We start from the raw sequence: 18,964 nt of genomic DNA on the forward strand, positions 1-18,964 counted from the left end.
GCGCTTTGAAGCCTAGACTCCCCGAGGGGGTGGGGGGCAGAGGCGGGGAAGGGGTGCAGGAAAGGGCCAGCAGGACCAAATTAGGGATGAAGGGGTTGTCCCCTGACCCACACTGTCCGCAGGGTTGGTGGTGGGAGGCTGGCTCAGGGTTTTCCCACCTGGATGGGCCTCCTCAGAGGGCCATGTGCTGTGTGGCTCCACGGCTGCAGTCACTGGGCCTAGAGCCCTTTGGGTATCCCATCCTGGGCACTGTCAAAGCAGTTCTTGGAATAAAAGGGAGGTGGGTGCTGCAGGGTGGGAGGGTGAGGTTGGGGGTGGCCGGGCCCCATGTGCTGGAGCTGGGCCCTGGAGGCCACTGAGCATCTAAAGGCAGCCAGAGGCCCCCAGACCCAGCCTCTAGGGGTCCCACGCGGCAGTGTGAGGTGGGCGTGGCCTGAGATATTTCAGGGCTCACCTGCGGCCAAGTGGCAAACCCACAGCCAGGCCCCCGCAGCAAGAGCACCGTCCCAGTGAGTGGCACGTCCGAGGGCTCGGCCCCCCGCCCCAGGCTGGCCCCACACCGGGTGCACACACACGCCTGCGCTCTGTCCTTTCTCGGCTTTGCCCTTGTCCCACCAGGATGGGTGGGGGAGCTGCTTTGGGTGGTGAAGGCCACACAGACTGCCTGGGAGGGGCAGCTTTGATTTATTGACGCTGCTCTGTGAGAACAAATGCACAGCTGAGGGGGCATCCCACGGTTAGGAAGTGACACACCCAACTGCGCAGCACAGCTCAGCTTGCTGGCAGAGGACACTGTCCCCACTTGTGCCACACTGCTGTGGCCTGCCGTGGGCCTGGCTCCCGCGCAGCAGTCCTTCAGCTGCATGTGGTGGTCAGCAGGGCAGAGGACATGAGGGACAATGGGACCTGTGGGCCTCTTCTGTCTGAAGGCAGAAGCCACAGATGACCCGTGGACACTGGGCTGCGTCGTGAGGGGACCAGGTGGCCTCCGTGAGGGTGGGAGTCCCTAGAAGTCCAGGAGCTGTTGAGGGAGGAGACAGCCTCCTGAGCACAAGCCCACCACGCACACCCACGCAGTGGCCCAGCTCCCGCGGGGTGGGAGGGGGCCACCTACCAGCTGGGGCAGCACCTTCTCCAGCTGGTCCACACCCACACAGGCCAGGTCCTCTGCCTGGGCCTGCCGGATGCCACGGACGGCCGCTTCTGCCGCAACATGGGGGGGAGTGAGAGGTGGACAAGGCTGGAGGGCTCGAACCCTGAGTCCCCTGGACCTCAGTGCAACAATCCCCGCCCCACCCCTCAACCCCCTGCCTGCAGCTCAGCAGGCTGAGGGGCAGCCCCTGAAATGGAGCTTCCCAGGGACACGGCCTAAAGGGTGCTGGTGGGGAAATGGGGACAACTGTCCTGGGAGAGGAAGTACAAGTGGAACCCCATGCCCAGGGCCTTGGCTCACCCACGACAAAGACCTTCAGCAGCTCGGCCATGAGCAGCAGCGCATCCCCACTGACTGCGAGGTGGAGTGGAGGGAACAGGTCACGGCATGCCCTCTCCTGCCGCCCCCAATCCCATCCTGGCTCCTGCTCGCCCAGTGGCCCATGCAGAGTGGCAGCCCTGTCCGCCATGCCCACCCCAGGCTGGTGTCCGCACCTTTGGTCCTGTCGTCCTTGAAATGCAGGTGCAGCAGCTTGCTCACCAGCTCCTGGAAGACCAGCAGGACAGTGACTCGCCGGCCCTGCCCCCGCCCCACCACATGCTGCGCACTCCTTAGGCATTTTGTTCTGGATGGGGAGGGGTTGGGATTTCTGGCCTAAACACCCTCTGTCCCCTGGGGCCTCTCCCAGTGGGGGGTGGGGGGGTGGTAGGTGGGGGGAAAAGCCCTGTGGGTGCCTCCGAGAAAGAAGCTGGACACAGGTGGGGGAAGCCCAGGTGCCTGCCCCCACCCCTGGGACTCATTTGGCTGGAATCACAGCAGCCTCACGCTTCACCCACTCCTGGGCCGAGGCACCACCCTGCTGTGGACCCCTCCACAGGGCTGTGTGTGCTGCCACTGCCACGTGGCTTGTGGCAGACCTTCCTCCGGGTGCTGGTCAGCTCTACCCACCGTCCCTCCCTGGGCCTACAACTTGAGATGCCAAAAGGAATCGTCCTGTAACAGGATGGGTGCTGTGATCTGCAGTGCTGACTTGGGCGAGGCCATGGGCAGGGAACAGAGCCGGGGTGTATCTTCAGGATGCTCTGACAGGGATGGGACGCGGGTGGGTCCAGGCCAAGATTCAAGATGGGCGCTTGAGCCTGCAGAGGATGGGGTACTTTGCAGAGATGGGGACTGTGGATGGAGACAGGTTCTGGGGGCCAGAGACTGGGGAGCTCAGCTTGGGACTCACTGAGTGAGGGACACACATCAGACACCCATGCAGCTTTGCAGAGGTCAGAGTCGGTGGAGTCCGGGGCATGGCAACATGGGGTGGACTATGCCAGCCTGCCCAGAGTAAGGGCCGGCCAGCGAAGGCTGCGAACCAGAGGCCAGCAGAGCGCCCGCGGAGGCGGGAGAACAGCAGTAGCTGGTGTCCAAGAGCTCAGACATGGAACAGGGTGTCCCTTTGGGGACGGTGAGCTGGGGACTTCCAGGCCTCCATCCTCAGCCATGGGAGGGGGCACTGCCTCACTCAGTGCAGTTCAGCAGAGCCCGGGAGCGGACAGGGCCCAAGCTCAGAAGGGTAAGAACTTACCATCGGTCACTAGCGGAACCCTAGGCAGCCTCAACCTCCCAACAGTGACCTTGGAGCTTGGTGCCACCTGCTGGTCCTTCCTGCTGCTTACCAGGAAGGTACCAGGAAAGACCCAGAAGGCTCTACTGCCCCACCGCTCCCAGACCCCCAGGAAGAGCTAAATCAGCCCCACTGCTGCAGAGGGGTCTGCTGCGAGGAGCGGTCCCAGTAACCACAGGGATGAGCACCAGCAGGGAGTGGCAGCTCCCTAAACAAGGCAGAGACAGGTATTGGAGGGCAGGACGGGACCTGGGATGCATCCAGCCGTTGCTCCAAGAGGGCAGCAGAGCCCGTTACCCTCACCCAGGGCAGCCCGTTCGCGGACACTGGCCACAACCCCAGCTCAGCCAGAGCCCTTGGCTGGCGGACTCCGGAGCCGTCCAGGCTGGCCCAGTGGAGGCTGGCCAGCCCTGTGCTCCCCTCTCCGGCTGTTACAATGAGGGGATCCTCACAACCACCCTTGCCTCAGCGACTGCCCCTTTAGGTGACTGATTAACCCTCCGGGCCAGGGCAGAGCCACGGTCCTGGGAGATAAAGGAGAAGGGAGGCCTGAGGCAGGGGAACCAGAGAGGAGCCCGCCATGCCTCCGCTGAAACCTCCACTGGGGGTTGAAGGGGCTCAGAAGTGCTCACGAGGGGCCGAGCCCCAGGTCACAAAGGCCCCAGGCCCTCCCGGTGTGCCTTCCCGACTCAAGGGCTCAGGGCCTCCTCGCCTCCGGGCAAAGCAACACGGCGCGACTCACGCACCAGTCGCAGCGCCAGCCGTGTTCGCGCGGTGCAGAGCAGAGGCCGAGAGCCCCACTCTGCCTCGGCCTCCCCGCTGGTGACCGGGGAGAGCGCTAGTGCCCGTCTCCCGGGGCGAGTGAGCGTTTCGCGCGTGAACCTGAGCGCATGTGGCAGTCCTGACCGTGCCGCGCGTTCCCGAGGAAGCCCCTGTAGAGGCCCCGCGCCGCCGGACATCAGACCGAACTTAAACAAACAGGTGGTGCCGGCTCGGGTGAGCCGGAAGCCCAGGGCCCGCGCGACAGGCGACAGGCGACAGGCAAGGGAACGTCCGGCTCTGCAGTGACGTGCCAGCACCAGCGCGCGGGGCGGACCGGTGCTCTACGCTAAGCGGTTTAGGGACAGTCCCACCGGATCCCCAGCAGCAGGGCGAGCGGCGGTGCGGGCCCAGGGCTCCCTCCCGAGCCCCCCGCTCATTCCCGCCGACGCGACGCCCGCCTCTGTCCAGGGTCCGCTCCCCGGCCCCGGGACCCCACCCCGAAAGGCGAAGGGCGCGCACGCGCACGTGGTCACACGTAAGGCCCAGTCGTGGTGTCCCCACTGCGCCATCCGCTGGGTGCCTCCTGACCCCCGCAGCCCCCAGCGACCAGCCCCGCTCACCTTCCGGAAGCACGTACCCTGTGCCTCCATGACTGCGGCCGCGGCGCGCCCTCCTCGGAGCCCCGCCCCCGCGCCTCCATCCAATCATGCCGGAGCGCGCCGTCTGCAGGCCCGCCCCTGCTCCTCTCAGTGGGTACGGAGCGGGTTGCCTTGGCTCCTCCCCAGGCGTGCGCCCGCCCCCTTGCCTTCATTGGTCAGTGTCGAGCGCGCTTTCTCCGCAAAGCCTCCTGGGAGTCGTAGTTTCCACCAGCCCTTCCCTGTTCCTCCTGGATACTGAGGCGCCGTGGCGGCCGCGCAGGCAACAGCGGGCCCCGAGAATCCTCGGCGCTAGGGCAGTGACCCGGGATAGAGGAGACGCCCGCGCCGGCCCCGCCGCGGGGGCACCCACCGCCAAGGGGTCCTCGTCCTTGCGCCGGCCGTATGCTCGGGGGTTCCCGGGATCACCCCCGACCTCCTGGGGCCTTCCACCTGTAGAACGCACTCAAGTTTGTTCCTGGTTCCTCAGCTGCGGAGGCCGGACCCGGGCCCGTGGTGCTCCCCACGGGGCCGCCGGGGTCCTCCGTCGGCCCGCAGGGAGAGCAGCCGGGCCGCGAGGCAAGCAGCCCCGGCCGCCCAGGGCCATGGAGGGGTTGCAGCGCTCCTACAGCCGGCTGTGCAGGGAGAGCGGGGCCGAACCCCAGGAGACGGTGCTGCGGCAGCTGCACGCGGCACCACGGGGCCGGCTGGACCTGGCCGCGCAGAGCCTGACTCTGGACACCTGCAGGGCCCTGGGCGAGCTGCTGCGGGAGGAGGCGCAGCTGACGGAGCTGGTGCTCAGCGACTGCATGCTGAGCCAGGAAGGTGGGTGGGCCCGAGGGCCGGGAGCGGCCAGGCAGCCCTGGCAGCCTCAGAGTCGGGCGGTGTCAGGCCCTATGCTTCGGGGCGGCCTCCCCTTGCTTTGTCGCGTCTGCCCGCTGCTCCAGGGCTGCTCACGCGGGTCCTGAGCCCTGGACAGAGAGCTCCGTCCCACCGGTCTGTTCGGGAGGTTCGCCCTCTTGGGCTCTGTAGTGAAATCGAGCAGCAGGGTCCCTTCTTGAAGCCTGAGAGCAGAGGGCAGGGTCTCCTGGTCCCAGAGAAGCCTCGGGAGAGCCCCAGGGTGCTGGTGAGCATGAGCATTGGGGGCCTGGCTTCAGGCTGGGCTGAGGTCGTCCAGGCGTCTCCAACCTGATGCGCTTTGTGGTGGGGCCACTGGGACTGCCGTCCCTCCCACGTGTCCGGGGAGGTGTCCCAAGATGGGGCCCATCGGGAGAGTCCAGGCTCTAGGGACAGAGTGTGACTGCCCTGTCGCCTTATAGGGGCCACCCTGCTGCTCCAGGGGCTGTGTGCCAACACCGTCCTGCGGCTTCTGGATCTGAAGGTGAGGGAACCTGCCACGAGAGGGGGAAGGACATGGGTGTCTCTGTGACCTGGGGTCTGTGCAGTGGCCGGAGTCTGTAAGCCTGTTTTCTGGCAGTCTCCCGCGTGAGTGTGCCCTGGGGGTGGAATGTCGCACTGAGCAAGCTCGGGCACCAGGAGGCCTCACCTTCTCTGCAGAGCCTGGTCTCTGTGCCGTGATCTGACCGGGACCCTGTGGGGTGTGCTGGATGCCAGGACAAACGGTCTGCCTCTCCCTGTCCTAGGGCAACAACCTTCAGGCCACAGGGGCCGAGGCTCTGGGGAAACTCCTCCGACAGAACAGGTCCATTCAGAGGTGAGGTGCCACCCATGCCCCTACCCTCATCCTCTTCCACCCCGGTCAGGGCTTGCCCATGGGCTGACTTCTGACCCCTGAGCGTTTACACCTTCCGGCCGGGGGTCCATGTTTCCTGTCCATCTGCGGGAATTAGGCGGGTACAAGTTCCATAGCTGCAGACTTCCTGCCAGAGACCCCCAGGCCTGCGCCTTCCTCAAGCACGGGAGCAGGGTGCTCCTCAGGCCGCGAACCTGACTCCCATCCATCCTCCAGCCTCACCCTGGAGTGGAACAACTTGGGTACATGGGATGATGCCTTCGCCACCTTCTGCCAGGCTCTGGCGGGCAATGGTGTCCTGCGGCAGCTGGACCTCCGCAACAACCAGATCAGCCACCAGGGCGCGGAGGAGTTGGCCCTGGCCTTGAAGAGCAACACCAGCCTCCAGCAGCTGGGTGAGGCACCAGGATGGCCACCTTGGCCAAGCACCTTGCTCCCTCAGCCATCCTGATACGTACTCTTTTTTGTCCTGCCCCTGAAGCCCTGGGCCAGGGTGGGAAGGAAGGGCGAGCCACACCGGCTCCTGCTCTGTTGGTGACCACCCCCCAAAGGAAGCATCAGGCTAGGCCAGCTCCCCCGGTGACAAGAGGTTTCCTTCCAGACCTGCGCTGGAACAACATCGGCCTTCTGGGGGGCCGGGCCCTGGTGAACTGTCTCCCCAGCAACAGAACCCTGCGGAGGCTGGAGCTGGCTGGGAACAACGTCCCCAGCGATGTCCTCAGAGCCGTGGGTGAGGACACAGTGTAAAGTTGACTTCCTGTGACAGGCCCAGTCTCTGGTGGTGGTGGAGGGGGGCGTCCCGATGGCAGCCTAGATTAAAAACAGCAGGAGCCACTCCAGAAACCGCTCATACAGCTCCTAGACCCCCAGAGTGCGGTCGCTTATTTCCCAGACGGGGTAGCGGTGGCAGCGTGGCGTGGGGCCTTGCCCTGGCGGCCATGCTGCTTCCTCGTGCCCCAGTCACCCCCAAGTCTGTGGCCATGCATGTGAGCCATGTGGGAGCGGGGCCACCAGGTCCAAGCCACCACCTCCACGGTCCCCTCCCATCAGTGGTGCTGGTGCCTCGGCCCCAGGCCCAGCAGAGCCCTCTGTCACCCCTGTAGTTAGTTCCTTGTCCCACCAGCCACCCGAGGGCCCGCGCTTGGGCTGGAACCCTGCAAAGCTCCCCACCTCCTGCTGGGTGTGCCTGGTCTGTGTCGTCTCCGGCTTCTTCATTCCTGGGCTGCCTCTGGGTCACCCCAGCTGTTAGAGTCACCTCCGACACCACAGCCACTTCTGGCTGGTCCTTCTCCAGACGCTGCCTGGGTCTTTCTAGAATATAGGAGCTAAACACAGCATTCACCTCTTAAAAGTCACACAGTGACCTTTGACCTTGGGGATGCAGGGCAAACTCCCCTCTCCATGTGTGTCCCCCACCACTTACCTGGCGCCTCCTGGGCTCCTGACCCCGCTGTTGCCCCACAGCCATGCTGCAGCCCTTCACCCCCAGTGCCCTGGGGGTCTCACGACTGTGGGGTGGCACATGGCCTCGCACAGTCCTGATTCTCAGACCCCTGGTTTCCGAGCTCAGCAGGCTGGGCTGACAGCCTCGAGAGGCTCAGCAGCCCCTGATGGGTCACCCAGCTTCTTCCCACAGAGCAAGCCATGGACCACAACCAGGACCGGGAGGCCACCTTCCGGGAGAACCAGGCCCGTGCCCGGGTGCTCAGCAAGGAGGTGCGGCACCTCCAGGAAGAGAAGTCCAAGCAGGTGAGGATGGTGCTGCCTCCCGCCCCCGCCCCTCCCCGGCCATCTTCCTTGCTCTGGCCCCTGGACCTTCCAGGCATCTGACACCAGGCCCAGATGCTGGTTTCCTGGTCTGACCCCCTCTGGTGGGGTGAGCAGGCTTCCCCTGTGTGGGAGCCACCCTTCTGCACCTTGGTGGGTGTCCCCGCTCCTTCCTGCCCAGCAGGAGTGGGCAGGGGCCAGGCCCTAACAGGGCGCTGGCCGTCTCTGTCCCCAGTTTCTGGACTTGATGGAGACTATCGATACACAGCGAGAGGAGATGGCCAGGAGCAGCAGGTGAGCGAGACGCAGAATACAGAACTGGGGCTCAGCCAGGGTGCCCGGGGCTTGGGTTTTATCTCTGGCCTCACGGGTGCCCTAACCTGAGCCTTGTCACCTGCCCACGGATGAGGGCGTAGTGTGTGCTTTCCGAAGACATTGGCTCAAGGTTGCTGGGGGCTGGGAGCGCTCTGGTGGCTGGGTTCCTCGGACCCTCCTCTCTGCCCACAGGACAGCGGCAGCACGTGTGGGACAGCTTCAGGAAGCCCTGGATGAGAGGCACTCCATCATCAATGCCCTCAAGGCCAAGTGAGCAGATGGAGAACGGGAAGGGGGTACACACAAGGACCCAAGTTCCTGCGTATAAAGTAAATGCAGGAAATGGCTGGGTGGTAACCCTGGAAGTCTTCTTGGAGGCAGTGAATAGTGGCCTGGCAAAAGTGAGAACAGGAGGCTATTGTAAGGCTGAAGGTGGACTAGGGCAGGCTGGGCCCTTCCCTCCTTGCAGGCTGCAGATGACTGAGGCCACCCTGGCTCTGTCGGAGCAGAAGGTCCAGGACCTGGGGATGCTCCTGGCCACTGCAGAGCAGGAACAGCGGAACCTGGTTCAGAGGCAGGCCAAGGAGAACAAGCTTGCACAGCAGGTGGGTGGACAGGGTTGGACAAGAACAGGCAGGTGGCTGTGATGGCAGGTGGCCAATCTGTGGTGCCCTTCCCCATCTCGCTCCTAGGAGGCTGCAGAGCGGGAGTCTAAGCTGCTCAGGGACCTGTCTGCTGCCAACGAAAAGAACCTGCTTCTGCGAAACCAGGTATGGGGTGCGGGGCCAGGCCCCCGGGAGCTTGAGTGGGCACAGGCCTGGGCCAGAGCTTCCCTCCCACAGTGCCATCCTCCCAGGTGGACGAGCTGGAGCGTAAAGTGAAATCACAACAGGACAAACTGTTCCTGACCAGGCAGGAGCTGACCAACACGTCGGCTGAGCTGAAGATGCGGGCTGTCCAGGCTGAGGGTGAGCACGTGCAGAGGCCTGGGGGCAGGAGCCCAGGGCAGGCAGGCGGGGGTCCTGGGAACAAGGGACCCCGGAGGAGCCACTCCATGCCTTCTCCTGTGCTCCCAGAGCGCCTGGAACTGGAGAAGAGACGGTCTCGGCAGAGCCTGGAGGACTTGGAGCAGCTGCGTGTCAAGGAGGTGCCTCCTTGTGGCTCTGCCCACTGTCCTCTCGGGTGGGGCCTGCAGATGCCTTGGTGTGGCCTGGTGTCCCCACTGCACAGCCCTGGCCAGGCTCCCCTCACCCACCTCAGGGTGCTGGGTGGCGGTCCTCCACCAGCCCCAGCAAGGCCTCCTGAAGGGACCCCAACTGCACTGGGGCCACGGCGCAGACTGTCCTGTGCTCTGTGTGCCTCTAGGGGGTGGCACTGGGACGTGCCTTCCATCTCTGCTTCCTGGGAAGCCGCTGGGGGCAGCCCCTTGGAAGGAACAGGGCCCCCGAGATGTGCATGCCTCCCAGGGCTGGGACCCCCTGCGGGGAAGGCTGGAGCGCCAGGCTGACAACCGTGTCCCCACCCTGCACCTGGGCAGGTGGAGCATATGACTCGCCACCTGGAGGAGAGCGAGAGGGCCATGCAGGAGAGGGTACAGAGGCTGGAGGCTGCGCGGCTGTCCCTGGAGGAGGTGAGTGCGTGCTAGCCAGGTCTCAGCCTCATCACCTCCCCCTTGGAGACCCCCATGAGACCAGACAGACCTAGTAAGGTGACCTGGGGGCTCCCTGGCCTAGTGAGCATAGGCCCAGTGGGTGTCTGTGTCTGTGCTGCAGGAGCTGAGCCGGGCAAAGGCACTGGCACTCAGCGAACGCAGCCAGGCCGAGGAGGAGCTCATCAAGGCCAGGAACCAAGCCCGCCTGGAGGAGGTGAGCCCACAGCCCTGGCCTCCCAGCACCCCTCAGGGAGCGGCCTGAGGTGGGCTCCGCCAAGGGAGATGGGGGCCGAGGGAGGCGAGGGGACAGGAGTTCCAGGGTCCAGGGGGTGGGGAAGAGTCGGCCCCACATCGGGCCCCCGCAGAGAGCCAGCGTTGTCCATCCCCGAGGTGCGGGAGGGCTTTGGCTGTGGGTGCACCGGAGGATGGAGCTGGCCTGGGGGGCGAGGCCGGGGAGCCAGGCAGGGGCTCAGCTTGAATGAGTTGGAATAAACGTGATAAGCAAAGGTGCACTTCCCAAGTTGCTAATAAAAGCTGCCCCGGTGGTCGGAGGAGGGGGTCACCCCTCACCTGCGGAGTCAGGCCACACCCCTGGAAGCAGCAGGCCGGCCTCAGGCCCTGGTGCTCACCAGCCCCTGGCACCCACAGCAGCAGCGCCTGGCGCACCTGGAGGAGAAGCTGCGGCTGCTGGCGCAGGCGCGGGACGAGGCGCAGAGCACCTGCCTGCAGCAGAGGCAGGCGGTGGCCGAAGCCCAGGCCCGGGCCAGCCAGCTGGGCCTGCAGCTGGACGGCCTGAGGCGGCGCCTGGAGGAGCTGCAGCAGGTAGCGGGCGCTTCGAGGGCTCCTGGGGCTGCCTCTGGCCCCCGGCCGCCACCTCACCTACCATACCTGGCAGGAGCTGAGTAACAAGGACCAAGAAAAGGTGGCTGAGGTGACCAGGGTGCGGGTGGAGCTGCAGGAGCAGAACGGCCGCCTGCAGGCCGAGCTGACAGCCCAGGAGGCGTTGAAAGAGAAGGTGGCAGCCCTGGAGCGCCAGCTAAAAGGTGAGCCGAGCCCCCGCCCCTGGCTCTCGCGACCGTGTCTCGCTGTGGCTGGCCGAGGGCTGAGCCAGGCCTGGGCTGGGTGTGTCTGGTCCTCTGGAGGGTGCTCAGCGTCCCTTCCTCCCCCGCAGTGATGGCGAGTGACCACCGGGCGGCGCTGCTGGACAGGGAGAGCGAGACGGCCTCTGTCCGGGAGCGGCTGCGACTCCGGGAGGCGGAGATAGCCCGGATCCGCGAGGAGGAGGCCCAGAGGGCCAGCTTCCTGCAAAGTGCAGTCCTGGCTTACGTGCAGGGGTCCCCCTTGAAGGCCCTGAGCCCCCAAAAGTGAGGGAAGGCAGAGGGACGGCAGCAGTGGCAAGAAGGTGGCTCTCCAGGCACAGGCCACCAGGGTGGGGGCACAGCTGGTGACCTGAACAGTCGGTGCCAAGGTGGGTCGGCCCCCGGCTGCTGCAGCCCACTCCGGGCTGGTGGGGGTGGCCCCAGCCTCTTCCCCAGCCCTCCGTCTCACCCCAGACACGGATGCGCCTGAGAAAATGGACCGTGATGGAAGGACATCTCGGGGGGCGGAGCCTGAGCTCCCCCAGCCCCCCCCCCGGTTCACAGGCGCCTTTTCCAGTGTGGCCGTGAACACAACAGGTGCTCACCGCTCCCAGGGGTGCTTTGAAATAAAGAACTTTTGCACTCGGTGACACATGCTGGGCTCTGGGCCTTTCCTTCACGTCAGCCGGCGGCTGTCAGACGTGCTGTGCCCTGCAGGGAAGCCCCTCCAGGGGCTGCTGGGCGCCCCTAACGGACTGCTGCCAGGTGGGGCAGGCGCGACAGGCTGGGGCCGCCCTCCTTCGCCAGACTGCTGGTTGCAGACACGGAGCTCACCTGCTGTCTCCTGGTTGGAGGGTGGGTGGGCGGGCCTGGGAGTGGTCTTCCTAGAGGCTGCCACGTGCACACAGACCCCTCACGCATGTGCAGGTGGGCGGGAGTCGCCCGCCTGCGCTGCCCCTTGGCCGGGGTCACCCTGGGCAGCAGGGAGAACGGTGCGCCGATCCTCGCACCTAACCACAGCGCGGTGGGGGGACCCGGGGCTCCGAGACAGGCTGCGGAGGTGGGCGCCGGGTCCTGCCCCCAGCAGATTTCTCAGGAAAGCCCGCGCCCCGCGCCGGCCGCGCTCGGCTGTCTCCGCGCCCGGCGCTCGGCGGTGCTCGGCTGTCTCCGGCCGCTCGGCTCGGCGCTCGGCTCGGGTCCGCGGCCGCTGCGGCGCGGACATTTCTCCGCAGCTCGCTGGCGGCCGCGCCCGCCCGGCCCGCGCCCATGCAGGCCATCAAGTGCGTGGTGGTCGGGGACGGGTGAGTGTGCGGCGCGAAGCCGTGGGCGGCGCGCAGGCCCGCGTGGCTGGGGGTGCGGTGGGCAGCGGGCGCGGTGGGGCGGGGTCCAGGCTAGCGGCGGGAGGCCTCCAGCCAGGCCCACCTGATGCTGCCGTCCCGCCTGCAGCCTGGCTCCCGGGGCGTGGGGGTGGGGTGGTGGCCAGGCCTCTCACCTGGGCCGAGTCCTCAGCCGGCCGCTCCCTCCCCGGGGTGGTGGGGGCTCTGCGCCCCCCAGCCCGCACCCACCGCTCCGCCCCGGAGGCCTGCCTGCCCGGTCCTCCTCCCCCAGACCTAGGTCGCTGCAGCCCCGCTGCGCTGGGACCCCAGTCCCCACCCCGGCCCGCTAACCTGGCCTGTGGCTCTATGCGAGGGGGCTGTCCCTCCCGGGCAGGGGGGCTGAGGCGGCCTGGGAGCAACGTGGGCTTGCCCTCCGTCCACAGCGCCGTGGGGAAGACCTGCCTGCTGATCAGCTACACGACCAACGCCTTCCCCGGAGAGTACATCCCCACCGTGTGAGCAGGGCCGGGGGGCCGTGGTCTGGGCTCGCAGGTGGGGACGAGGAGTGACAGAGCCCCAGTCCTGCGCGGGCCGGAGACCCCAAGGCAGAGGCCGACCCTACCTTGTGCCGCTGCAGTTTCGACAACTACTCTGCCAACGTGATGGTGGACGGGAAGCCGGTCAACCTGGGGCTGTGGGACACCGCGGGGCAGGAGGACTACGACCGGCTGCGGCCGCTCTCCTACCCTCAGACTGTAGGTGGCGCTGGGCCAGCCCGAGGGGCAGGGTGGCCCGGGGTCCCTGAGCTCCTGGGGTGGGTGGGGAACACAGGGGCCTCCGTGCCCACCTCCACCTGGGCCCCCCCTTCCCAGGACGTTTTCCTGATCTGCTTCTCCTTGGTGAGCCCAGCCTCCTTTGAGAATGTTCGAGCCAAGGTAGGGTGGCACGGGGATGGCGGGGCTCTGTCCGAGGGCAAGGCTGGGGGTGCCCAGAGGACTTGCCCTGGTGTGACAGGGTCTCTGGCTTGAAGACCTTGCAGAGGCAACTGTCTTTTGTAGGCAGAGGAAATGCCTGTTCTGCTCGGTGTGGGGTCTGCAGGTGGTGGTGGCGGGGTGGGCGAGAAACGGGGTGAAGAGGTACAGGGCTGGGGGGCGGGGGGGCGGGTGAGCAAGGCTCTCAGAGAAGGGAAGGGCCCTGGCTGGGAGGCCCTAATAGGCCCTGAAGCTTCCCTGCTGGGTACTTTTGTCCCACAATGAGCCTAGTGGTCACCCATGGAGCAGGAAGGGCTGAGGGTGAACCTAGGCGCCCCGGGGACCGTGGCTGCTCCAAGACAGGCTCGGGTAGAAACTGGAGAGGTAGGGGTCAGAGCCTCCGTCCCCACAGTGGTACCCGGAGGTGCGGCACCACTGCCCCCACACACCCATCCTCCTGGTGGGCACCAAGCTGGACCTCCGGGATGACAAGGACACCATCGAGCGGCTGAGGGACAAGAAGCTGGCGCCCATCACATACCCGCAGGGCCTGGCCATGGCCCGGGAGATCGGTGAGTGGGCCGTGCCAGGCTGGCGCTGATGCACCTGCTAGCACCCCGCCTGCGCCCCTCCCTCACTGCCCTCCCCCACAATGCCCCCCAGGCTCTGTCAAGTACTTGGAGTGCTCAGCCCTGACTCAGCGGGGCCTGAAGACAGTGTTTGACGAGGCCATCCGGGCCGTGCTGTGCCCACCCCCCGTGAAGAAGCCCGGGAAGAGGTGCACTGTGTTCTAGAGCTGCGTGGGCGCCCGCCCGCGTCTGCAGCCGAGTCTGCCCTGGGGAGTGTGGTGGTGGTGTGGGGGGGGGGGGCAAGAAGCATGCGGTGGGCTGCAGCAGTGGGGTCCTGGCCACTCTGCCTCCTGTGTTGGGGCACAGATCCCGCCTGCCCTGGCCCCAACAGGAGGCCAGGAGGCAGCAGGGTCTCCCCCTCAGGCTGCAGGGGTGGGTCTAGCTCAGTCCCAGGTTGGGCTTCACTGGCGTGGGGGACGGGGGGAGGGGGTTCTGTTCATGCACCCGGATGCGGCATCCCATTCTTATTTTATACAATAAAGGTTCTTCACCACCATTGCCTGCTGCTCACCCCTGCCTGCCCCCGCCTCCCCAGTCACGGCACAGAGGGGGTGAGCCTACCCTGCACCCTGGGTGAGAGAAGCAGAGGGGAAGAGCTTGCCGCACTGTCCCCGTCCCAGAAGGTGGCCCAGATCGAAGTGGGAGCAAGTGCACTCAGTCCCTTCTGGATGAAGCCCAGACTTCGGGCCTCTGGGAGGGGCACACACAGGGGATGGAGGTGGCTTCGCTCCAGCCCTCCCAGGTTTGATGGGGATATAGGCCTGATGGCTGTGGAGCCCCACTTGGGCAGCCTCCCCCACCACCGTGGCTGGGGGACACCGAGCTGAGCACAGACGCAAGAAGTCAGGAGGGAGGGCATCCAGGCAGAGGGACTGGGGTAGACAAGAGTGCCGAGGTCAGGACAGTGTGGAGGGGACAAGGGACAGCAAGTGGACAGTCTGGCATTGCTGAAGTCAGAAACAGTGGGGGGGGGGCGCCCAGGAGCCATGTTCCAGGGGCTCGGACTTCACCCCTCAGGCCACAGGGCACAGCTCCAGGCAGACACGTGGTTAGGACACGCTCAGAGAGGACTCACTGGTCTGCTGAGCCAGCTGTGAGGTTTTCAGGAGGTTTTGTGGCCCAGTTGTTAAACAGCCATTATTAATAACTATAGAAACTTACGACCTCTGGAAGATCCCACCTCTCAGCCTCTGCTGGCAAGTTGGCCATGACTGAACATCTCAGGCAGGGGGTCCAGGCTGCCACCTGGCCTGGGACACATGTTGAATGGCTATCTCCCTGCCTGGGACTCATTTCCACGCCCAGCCCTGAGCTCTGCATCTTCTGGCCACTTGCCAGCAGCCTAGGAATCAGTTAGGGTGCAGGCTGGGCAGAAGAACCGTGTTTATTGAGGGGTCCGAGGTGGGGGGTAGGCTGGCTTCAGCGTGGAGTATGGCTGTGTGAGCGGCGGAGAATCAGGTGGCCAGGAAGCCCCCATCCACTGGCACCATGGAGCCTGTGGTCATGCTGCTCCGGTCACTCAGCAGGAAGAGGATGACGTCCACCACATTCTCCACCTCTGCGGGCAGGGTGGGGTTCAGGGCCTGCACGAAGGGGCTGCATCCTTCCCTCCCACCCCTCGCCTGAGCTCCTGGAGCAACTCCAGCTGGGCAGCTGGCCGACTCACCGGCAAACCGGCCTAGTGGGATGCGATCCAGCATGGTCTTGGACTTCTGGGGGTCGCTCCAGTTGGCCTTGCCCATGGCTGTCATCACCACGGTGGGGTTCACTGAATTCACACGGATCTGTGCCAAGACAGGCGGGGGTCAGCAAGGTGGGCTGGGGAGCCCTGGGCAGGCAGGCTGCGTGATGGGAGCGCCACCCCCCCCCAAGTCGGGCTCACCTTGTGTGGCCCAAGCTCCAGAGCCATCACTTTGGTCAGCATGTCCATGGCAGCCTTGGTGGCACCTGTGAGGAGGGACAGCGTCAGTGGAGCCTGGGCTGGCTGCAGGCTGTGGGGGAGGGCGGGGGGCGGGGAGCGGGGGAAGCTGGGCTCGCTCACAGTAGACGGTGTGGTTAGCCAGTGCCCGCTGGGAGGCCTGGCTGGACACGTTCACGATGGAGCCCGCCGCTCCGCGAGCGATCAAGCCCCGGGCCACGATCTGGAATTGCAGAGTGGCTGTGAGGCACAACTAGTGTCACCAACCCACTGCCACCCCACCCCGGAGGCTGTTCACCTGGGACACCTGGATAACGGCCTGCAGGTTCACGCTGAGGGAGCTGGAGGCAGACGGACAGACCCTGGTCAGGGATGGGGAGACCACCGTGGCCAGGGAGGGGCCCTCCGACCCAGGGTTCCCCCACGCCGTGGGCTCACGTGTCACACGCCTCCTTGGTGACGCCCAGGAAGGGCTGCAGCAGCGCCACGGCGGCATTGTTCACCAGCAGGTCCACGGGGCCCACACCGCCCAGCGCCCGCTCCGTGGCCTCCCAGTCGCCCAGGTCCACGCACACGGTCTCTATGCCAGGACACTGCGGGTATGCATCGGGAGGGGCACAGCCATCAGGGTTTCTATGCCCCCTGCAAAGGCGCACGGCACACGGCTTCTGACCCCAAGGGAGGGGGCTGGATGTGAGTGACCTTTCAGACTAACTGGGAACCAGGGGTCAGGGACCCAGAGGAGCCAGCCACCTCCTCGGCGCTCAGAATCCCAGACCGCTGAGGAAGAGGGGAGGGCAGTTCACGGGGCCCCAGGGTCATCGAGCTTCAGGACCAGGAGCCTCAGACAGAACACTTCCTCCCTGCCCCTCCCCCGCGCCCTCTGGCCTGGGGCCTGCGAGGCAGCCATTTCTGCTTCCTTCTCAGCCCAGGGGGCGTCGCCGTTCTCTTGGCCACTCGGGAGCCCAGGGAGTCCGCGCGCCCTGGGAGAGGTTGCTGAGGGTCCTCCTCAGCCCCAGGGCCTGGCGCCCAAGCGTCTGGCCCGCCCGCTCGCTGCCCGCTGGGCTAGGACTCGCTGGCGCCTATACCTCGCGGACCAAGCTGTCCAGGTCGCCCTGGGTCCGGCTCACGGCCACCACCTGCACCCCCGCCGCGTGCAGCGCCTGGACCGTGCTGCGCCCGATGCCTGCGGGAAGCGCAGCTCAGTGCGGACGCCCCCCCCCCTCCAGCCGCCCTCCCTGGACCGCCCGGCTGCCCCAGGGCGCCGGCCCACCTTTGCCCGCCCCTGTGACAAGGGCCCGGCGACCCGCGAGCCCCAGCTCCATGGTGCCGCAGGCCAGCGCTGTGCTCCGGCCGCCCAAGTGCGAGCGGTGCCCAGAGGACGCCGGGTGGGTGAGCGCGGGAGGGGCGGGGCCCGGGCAGGGGCGGGGACAGTCTAATGGCCGCCACCTGCGGGGTGATTGGCCAAAAGGAGTGGGCGCCACAGTCCGGACCCCACCGGCGCTGGGCCGGGGCTTGGCAAACTGCTCAGCGGCGATTTCATCCCCAGCGGGGTCCCCGCCAGCACGTCTTCCCCGCCGAGGGGGTTAGTGTCACCGAAACACAGATGTGGCGGTCAGTACCGTGGAGGACTTAGTGCTCGTGTTTCTTTTATTTCTGAGAAGAAAAGTTTGGCACAAAGGATCGCAGGTCCGCGCTCCTCCCGCAGCCCTCGGAGCGGCTCACGCGCGGTGCCCGGGAGGAAAGAGTTCGGACAACCAACAACCAATCGGCCTGGAGAAGACTCCAGTGCCGACGAAGGTTCACTTCAGCCTCAAAGGGCGTTGACACCCCAAGTCCCCCCGCCAGCCCACAGGAGGCCACCAGCACTTTAGGACAGGAAGGAACAGGATTGGGGTCATCGGGGTGCGCGGTGGCCCACCAGGGCAAGCACGGGTTCCTGAGGCTTCGGGTCAGCTACATATGTAGGCATGCGCACTGGCTCCCGGTACGTTTCTTGGTTCTGTGGGTCATGTAGGAAGATCCAGAACCACTGCCCTGAGGACCTTCTGTGGCCAGGGGTAGGAGACTGGTGATTGCAGGACTCCTGGGGCCCCTGGGGCTTTGGGCCCAGATACCTGGACAGGCTGGAGGAGGTGGCCAGGGGCACCGGGAGGCAGACTGGAGAAGCTTCTGGAGGATGGCGAAGAACGTCCGCCCATCAGGCCTGGTCTTGGTGTGCCCCACACCTCCAGCCGCCAGACAAAACCTGCTTTCTGCTCCTAACCTTGGACTTGACCTCTGCCTGCCAGACTGAGGGAGGGACAGGCCCTAGCTTTCCCTTCTAGAAAGGCACACCTGCTTAGATCTCTTCAGGGGCTTTACCTTGCCCCCAGAATGGTGTCTAAATCCTTTCACTTGCCTTGGGAGCCTCGCTGGGCCAACCCAAGCCAGCTCTGGTGCCAGCCCTGCTCTGTGCCCTGTGCCTTCCCAGCCCAATGGCACCACTGCCTGGAGGGCCCCACCCGGGCCCTCATGTCCTGCCCCCTTGTGCAGGGTTGGGCCCTGCACTAGTTCAGCTGATGGGCCACCCCAGGCCTCATTGCATCCACACTCCGCCTCTAGAAGGCACAGGCCGTGCAAGGACCCACCCAGGCCGCACGACTGAGACCCCGCGGTGCTGCAAGACCCTCTGTTGTGCCTGGGTCCCCCCTAGGGACAGCAGAAAGGGCAGCAGCTGTGGACCCCACCCCCAGCTTGGGCTGCCCTCTCCTGGGTGGTCTGTGGGAGGAGTGCGCCCAAAGTGAAGCTGCATCCCCGGGGGGTGGATAAACGAGATTGTCCCAGCCCCCCAGTCTCCCACGCTGGTCCCGTCTTCCCGGGGATGGCCTCGGGTCCGGGGCACTTGCCCCAGCTCCACAGACACTCTGCCCTCTCCGACCTGCAGCAGGCAGATCCCAGGCACGGGCGGAAGGACGAGGACAGAGCCTCAGGGAAGGGAAGATGGCTGCAGGCTGCCCTCCGCCTCCTGCGCGGGCAGGTTGGGTGTGGCGGGCGCGGAGTCTCCTCCCTCCTAACTTCATGGAAGGTGCAGTGTGAGCCTCCACAGTCCCTTAGGGCCCCAGCCTCGAGGTGTGCCCCTCCAGAGCACTGGCAGCCGACGGTTCCAGAATGACCTCCATTTATTTATTTAGGCAAATCGACCCCAGTACAGCGGAGGTCTCAGTGGGTGAGGGCGACAGGGGAAGGGGTCTCATGGCAGCGAGGTGGTGGTGCGGGGTGCGTGGCCAGACGCGGGGCTTGGGTGCGGGATGGGCTGCTGGGGTCGGCAGGGCCTCTGCGTGGACCCAGGGCACGCGGGGTGGGCGGGCCGTGCGGAGGCGGGGCCGAGGGCCTCCGCTGTCAGCGCCAGGACGCTGCT

At 66.1% G+C, this 18,964-nt stretch overlaps 4 protein-coding genes across 15 annotated transcripts; 2 read left to right on the forward strand and 2 right to left on the reverse strand.

Annotated features, from left to right (window-relative positions):
• Positions 1–665: 665 nt before the first annotated feature.
• CENPX (centromere protein X) lies at positions 666–4,253 on the reverse strand. 7 transcript variants are annotated; one of them, XM_090290462.1, is made up of 5 exons: positions 4,151–4,253; positions 1,648–1,699; positions 1,454–1,507; positions 1,115–1,203; positions 666–1,021 (listed from the first exon to the last, which is right to left on the reverse strand). In XM_090290462.1, exons 1-5 carry the CDS (start codon positions 4,236–4,238, stop codon positions 873–875), a joined length of 432 nt encoding a protein of 143 aa, XP_090146588.1. In that variant the 5' UTR covers positions 4,239–4,253; the 3' UTR covers positions 666–872. The 7 variants fall into 7 exon arrangements, with proteins under 7 accessions (XP_090146588.1, XP_090146590.1, XP_090146592.1 ...); XM_090290465.1 differs by lacking the exon at positions 4,151–4,253 and adding an exon at positions 2,385–2,691 and having other exon boundaries at positions 933–1,021; XM_090290464.1 differs by lacking the exon at positions 1,115–1,203 and having other exon boundaries at positions 4,151–4,236.
• A 142-nt stretch (positions 4,254–4,395) lies between these two features.
• Positions 4,396–11,155, forward strand: LRRC45 (leucine rich repeat containing 45). Of its 3 annotated transcripts, none has more exons than XM_090290459.1 (17): positions 4,396–4,990; positions 5,485–5,546; positions 5,809–5,879; positions 6,135–6,313; positions 6,520–6,648; positions 7,555–7,667; positions 7,921–7,979; positions 8,193–8,270; positions 8,470–8,605; positions 8,693–8,770; positions 8,857–8,968; positions 9,077–9,147; positions 9,538–9,630; positions 9,773–9,865; positions 10,300–10,473; positions 10,547–10,694; positions 10,823–11,155. In XM_090290459.1, the coding sequence occupies exons 1-17, from the start codon at positions 4,771–4,773 to the stop codon at positions 11,017–11,019; spliced, it is 2,013 nt and encodes a 670-aa protein (XP_090146585.1). In that variant the 5' UTR covers positions 4,396–4,770; the 3' UTR covers positions 11,020–11,155. The 3 variants fall into 3 exon arrangements, with proteins under 3 accessions (XP_090146585.1, XP_090146586.1, XP_090146587.1); XM_090290460.1 differs by having other exon boundaries at positions 10,303–10,473; XM_090290461.1 differs by lacking the exon at positions 9,773–9,865.
• A 744-nt stretch (positions 11,156–11,899) lies between these two features.
• Positions 11,900–13,843, forward strand: RAC3 (Rac family small GTPase 3). Of its 4 annotated transcripts, none has more exons than XM_090292824.1 (6): positions 11,901–12,031; positions 12,490–12,561; positions 12,684–12,801; positions 12,919–12,981; positions 13,430–13,593; positions 13,681–13,803. In XM_090292824.1, exons 1-6 carry the CDS (start codon positions 11,997–11,999, stop codon positions 13,739–13,741), a joined length of 513 nt encoding a protein of 170 aa, XP_090148950.1. In that variant the 5' UTR covers positions 11,901–11,996; the 3' UTR covers positions 13,742–13,803. The 4 variants fall into 4 exon arrangements, with proteins under 4 accessions (XP_090148948.1, XP_090148950.1, XP_090148949.1 ...); XM_090292823.1 differs by having other exon boundaries at positions 11,904–12,010; positions 13,430–13,589; positions 13,681–13,843; XM_090292821.1 differs by having other exon boundaries at positions 11,946–12,031; positions 13,430–13,589; positions 13,681–13,843.
• A 1,169-nt stretch (positions 13,844–15,012) lies between these two features.
• DCXR (dicarbonyl and L-xylulose reductase) lies at positions 15,013–16,962 on the reverse strand. The gene is made up of 8 exons (XM_090290759.1): positions 16,838–16,962; positions 16,653–16,750; positions 16,003–16,157; positions 15,863–15,905; positions 15,688–15,787; positions 15,529–15,593; positions 15,313–15,430; positions 15,013–15,204 (listed from the first exon to the last, which is right to left on the reverse strand). The coding sequence occupies exons 1-8, from the start codon at positions 16,887–16,889 to the stop codon at positions 15,101–15,103; spliced, it is 735 nt and encodes a 244-aa protein (XP_090146885.1). The 5' UTR covers positions 16,890–16,962; the 3' UTR covers positions 15,013–15,100.
• Positions 16,963–18,964: the final 2,002 nt, after the last annotated feature.

This window comes from Furipterus horrens, unplaced genomic scaffold (assembly GCF_987537825.1).
Source record: "Furipterus horrens unplaced genomic scaffold, mFurHor1.1.pri manual_scaffold_11, whole genome shotgun sequence".
NCBI classification, from domain to species: domain Eukaryota; kingdom Metazoa; phylum Chordata; class Mammalia; order Chiroptera; family Furipteridae; genus Furipterus; species Furipterus horrens.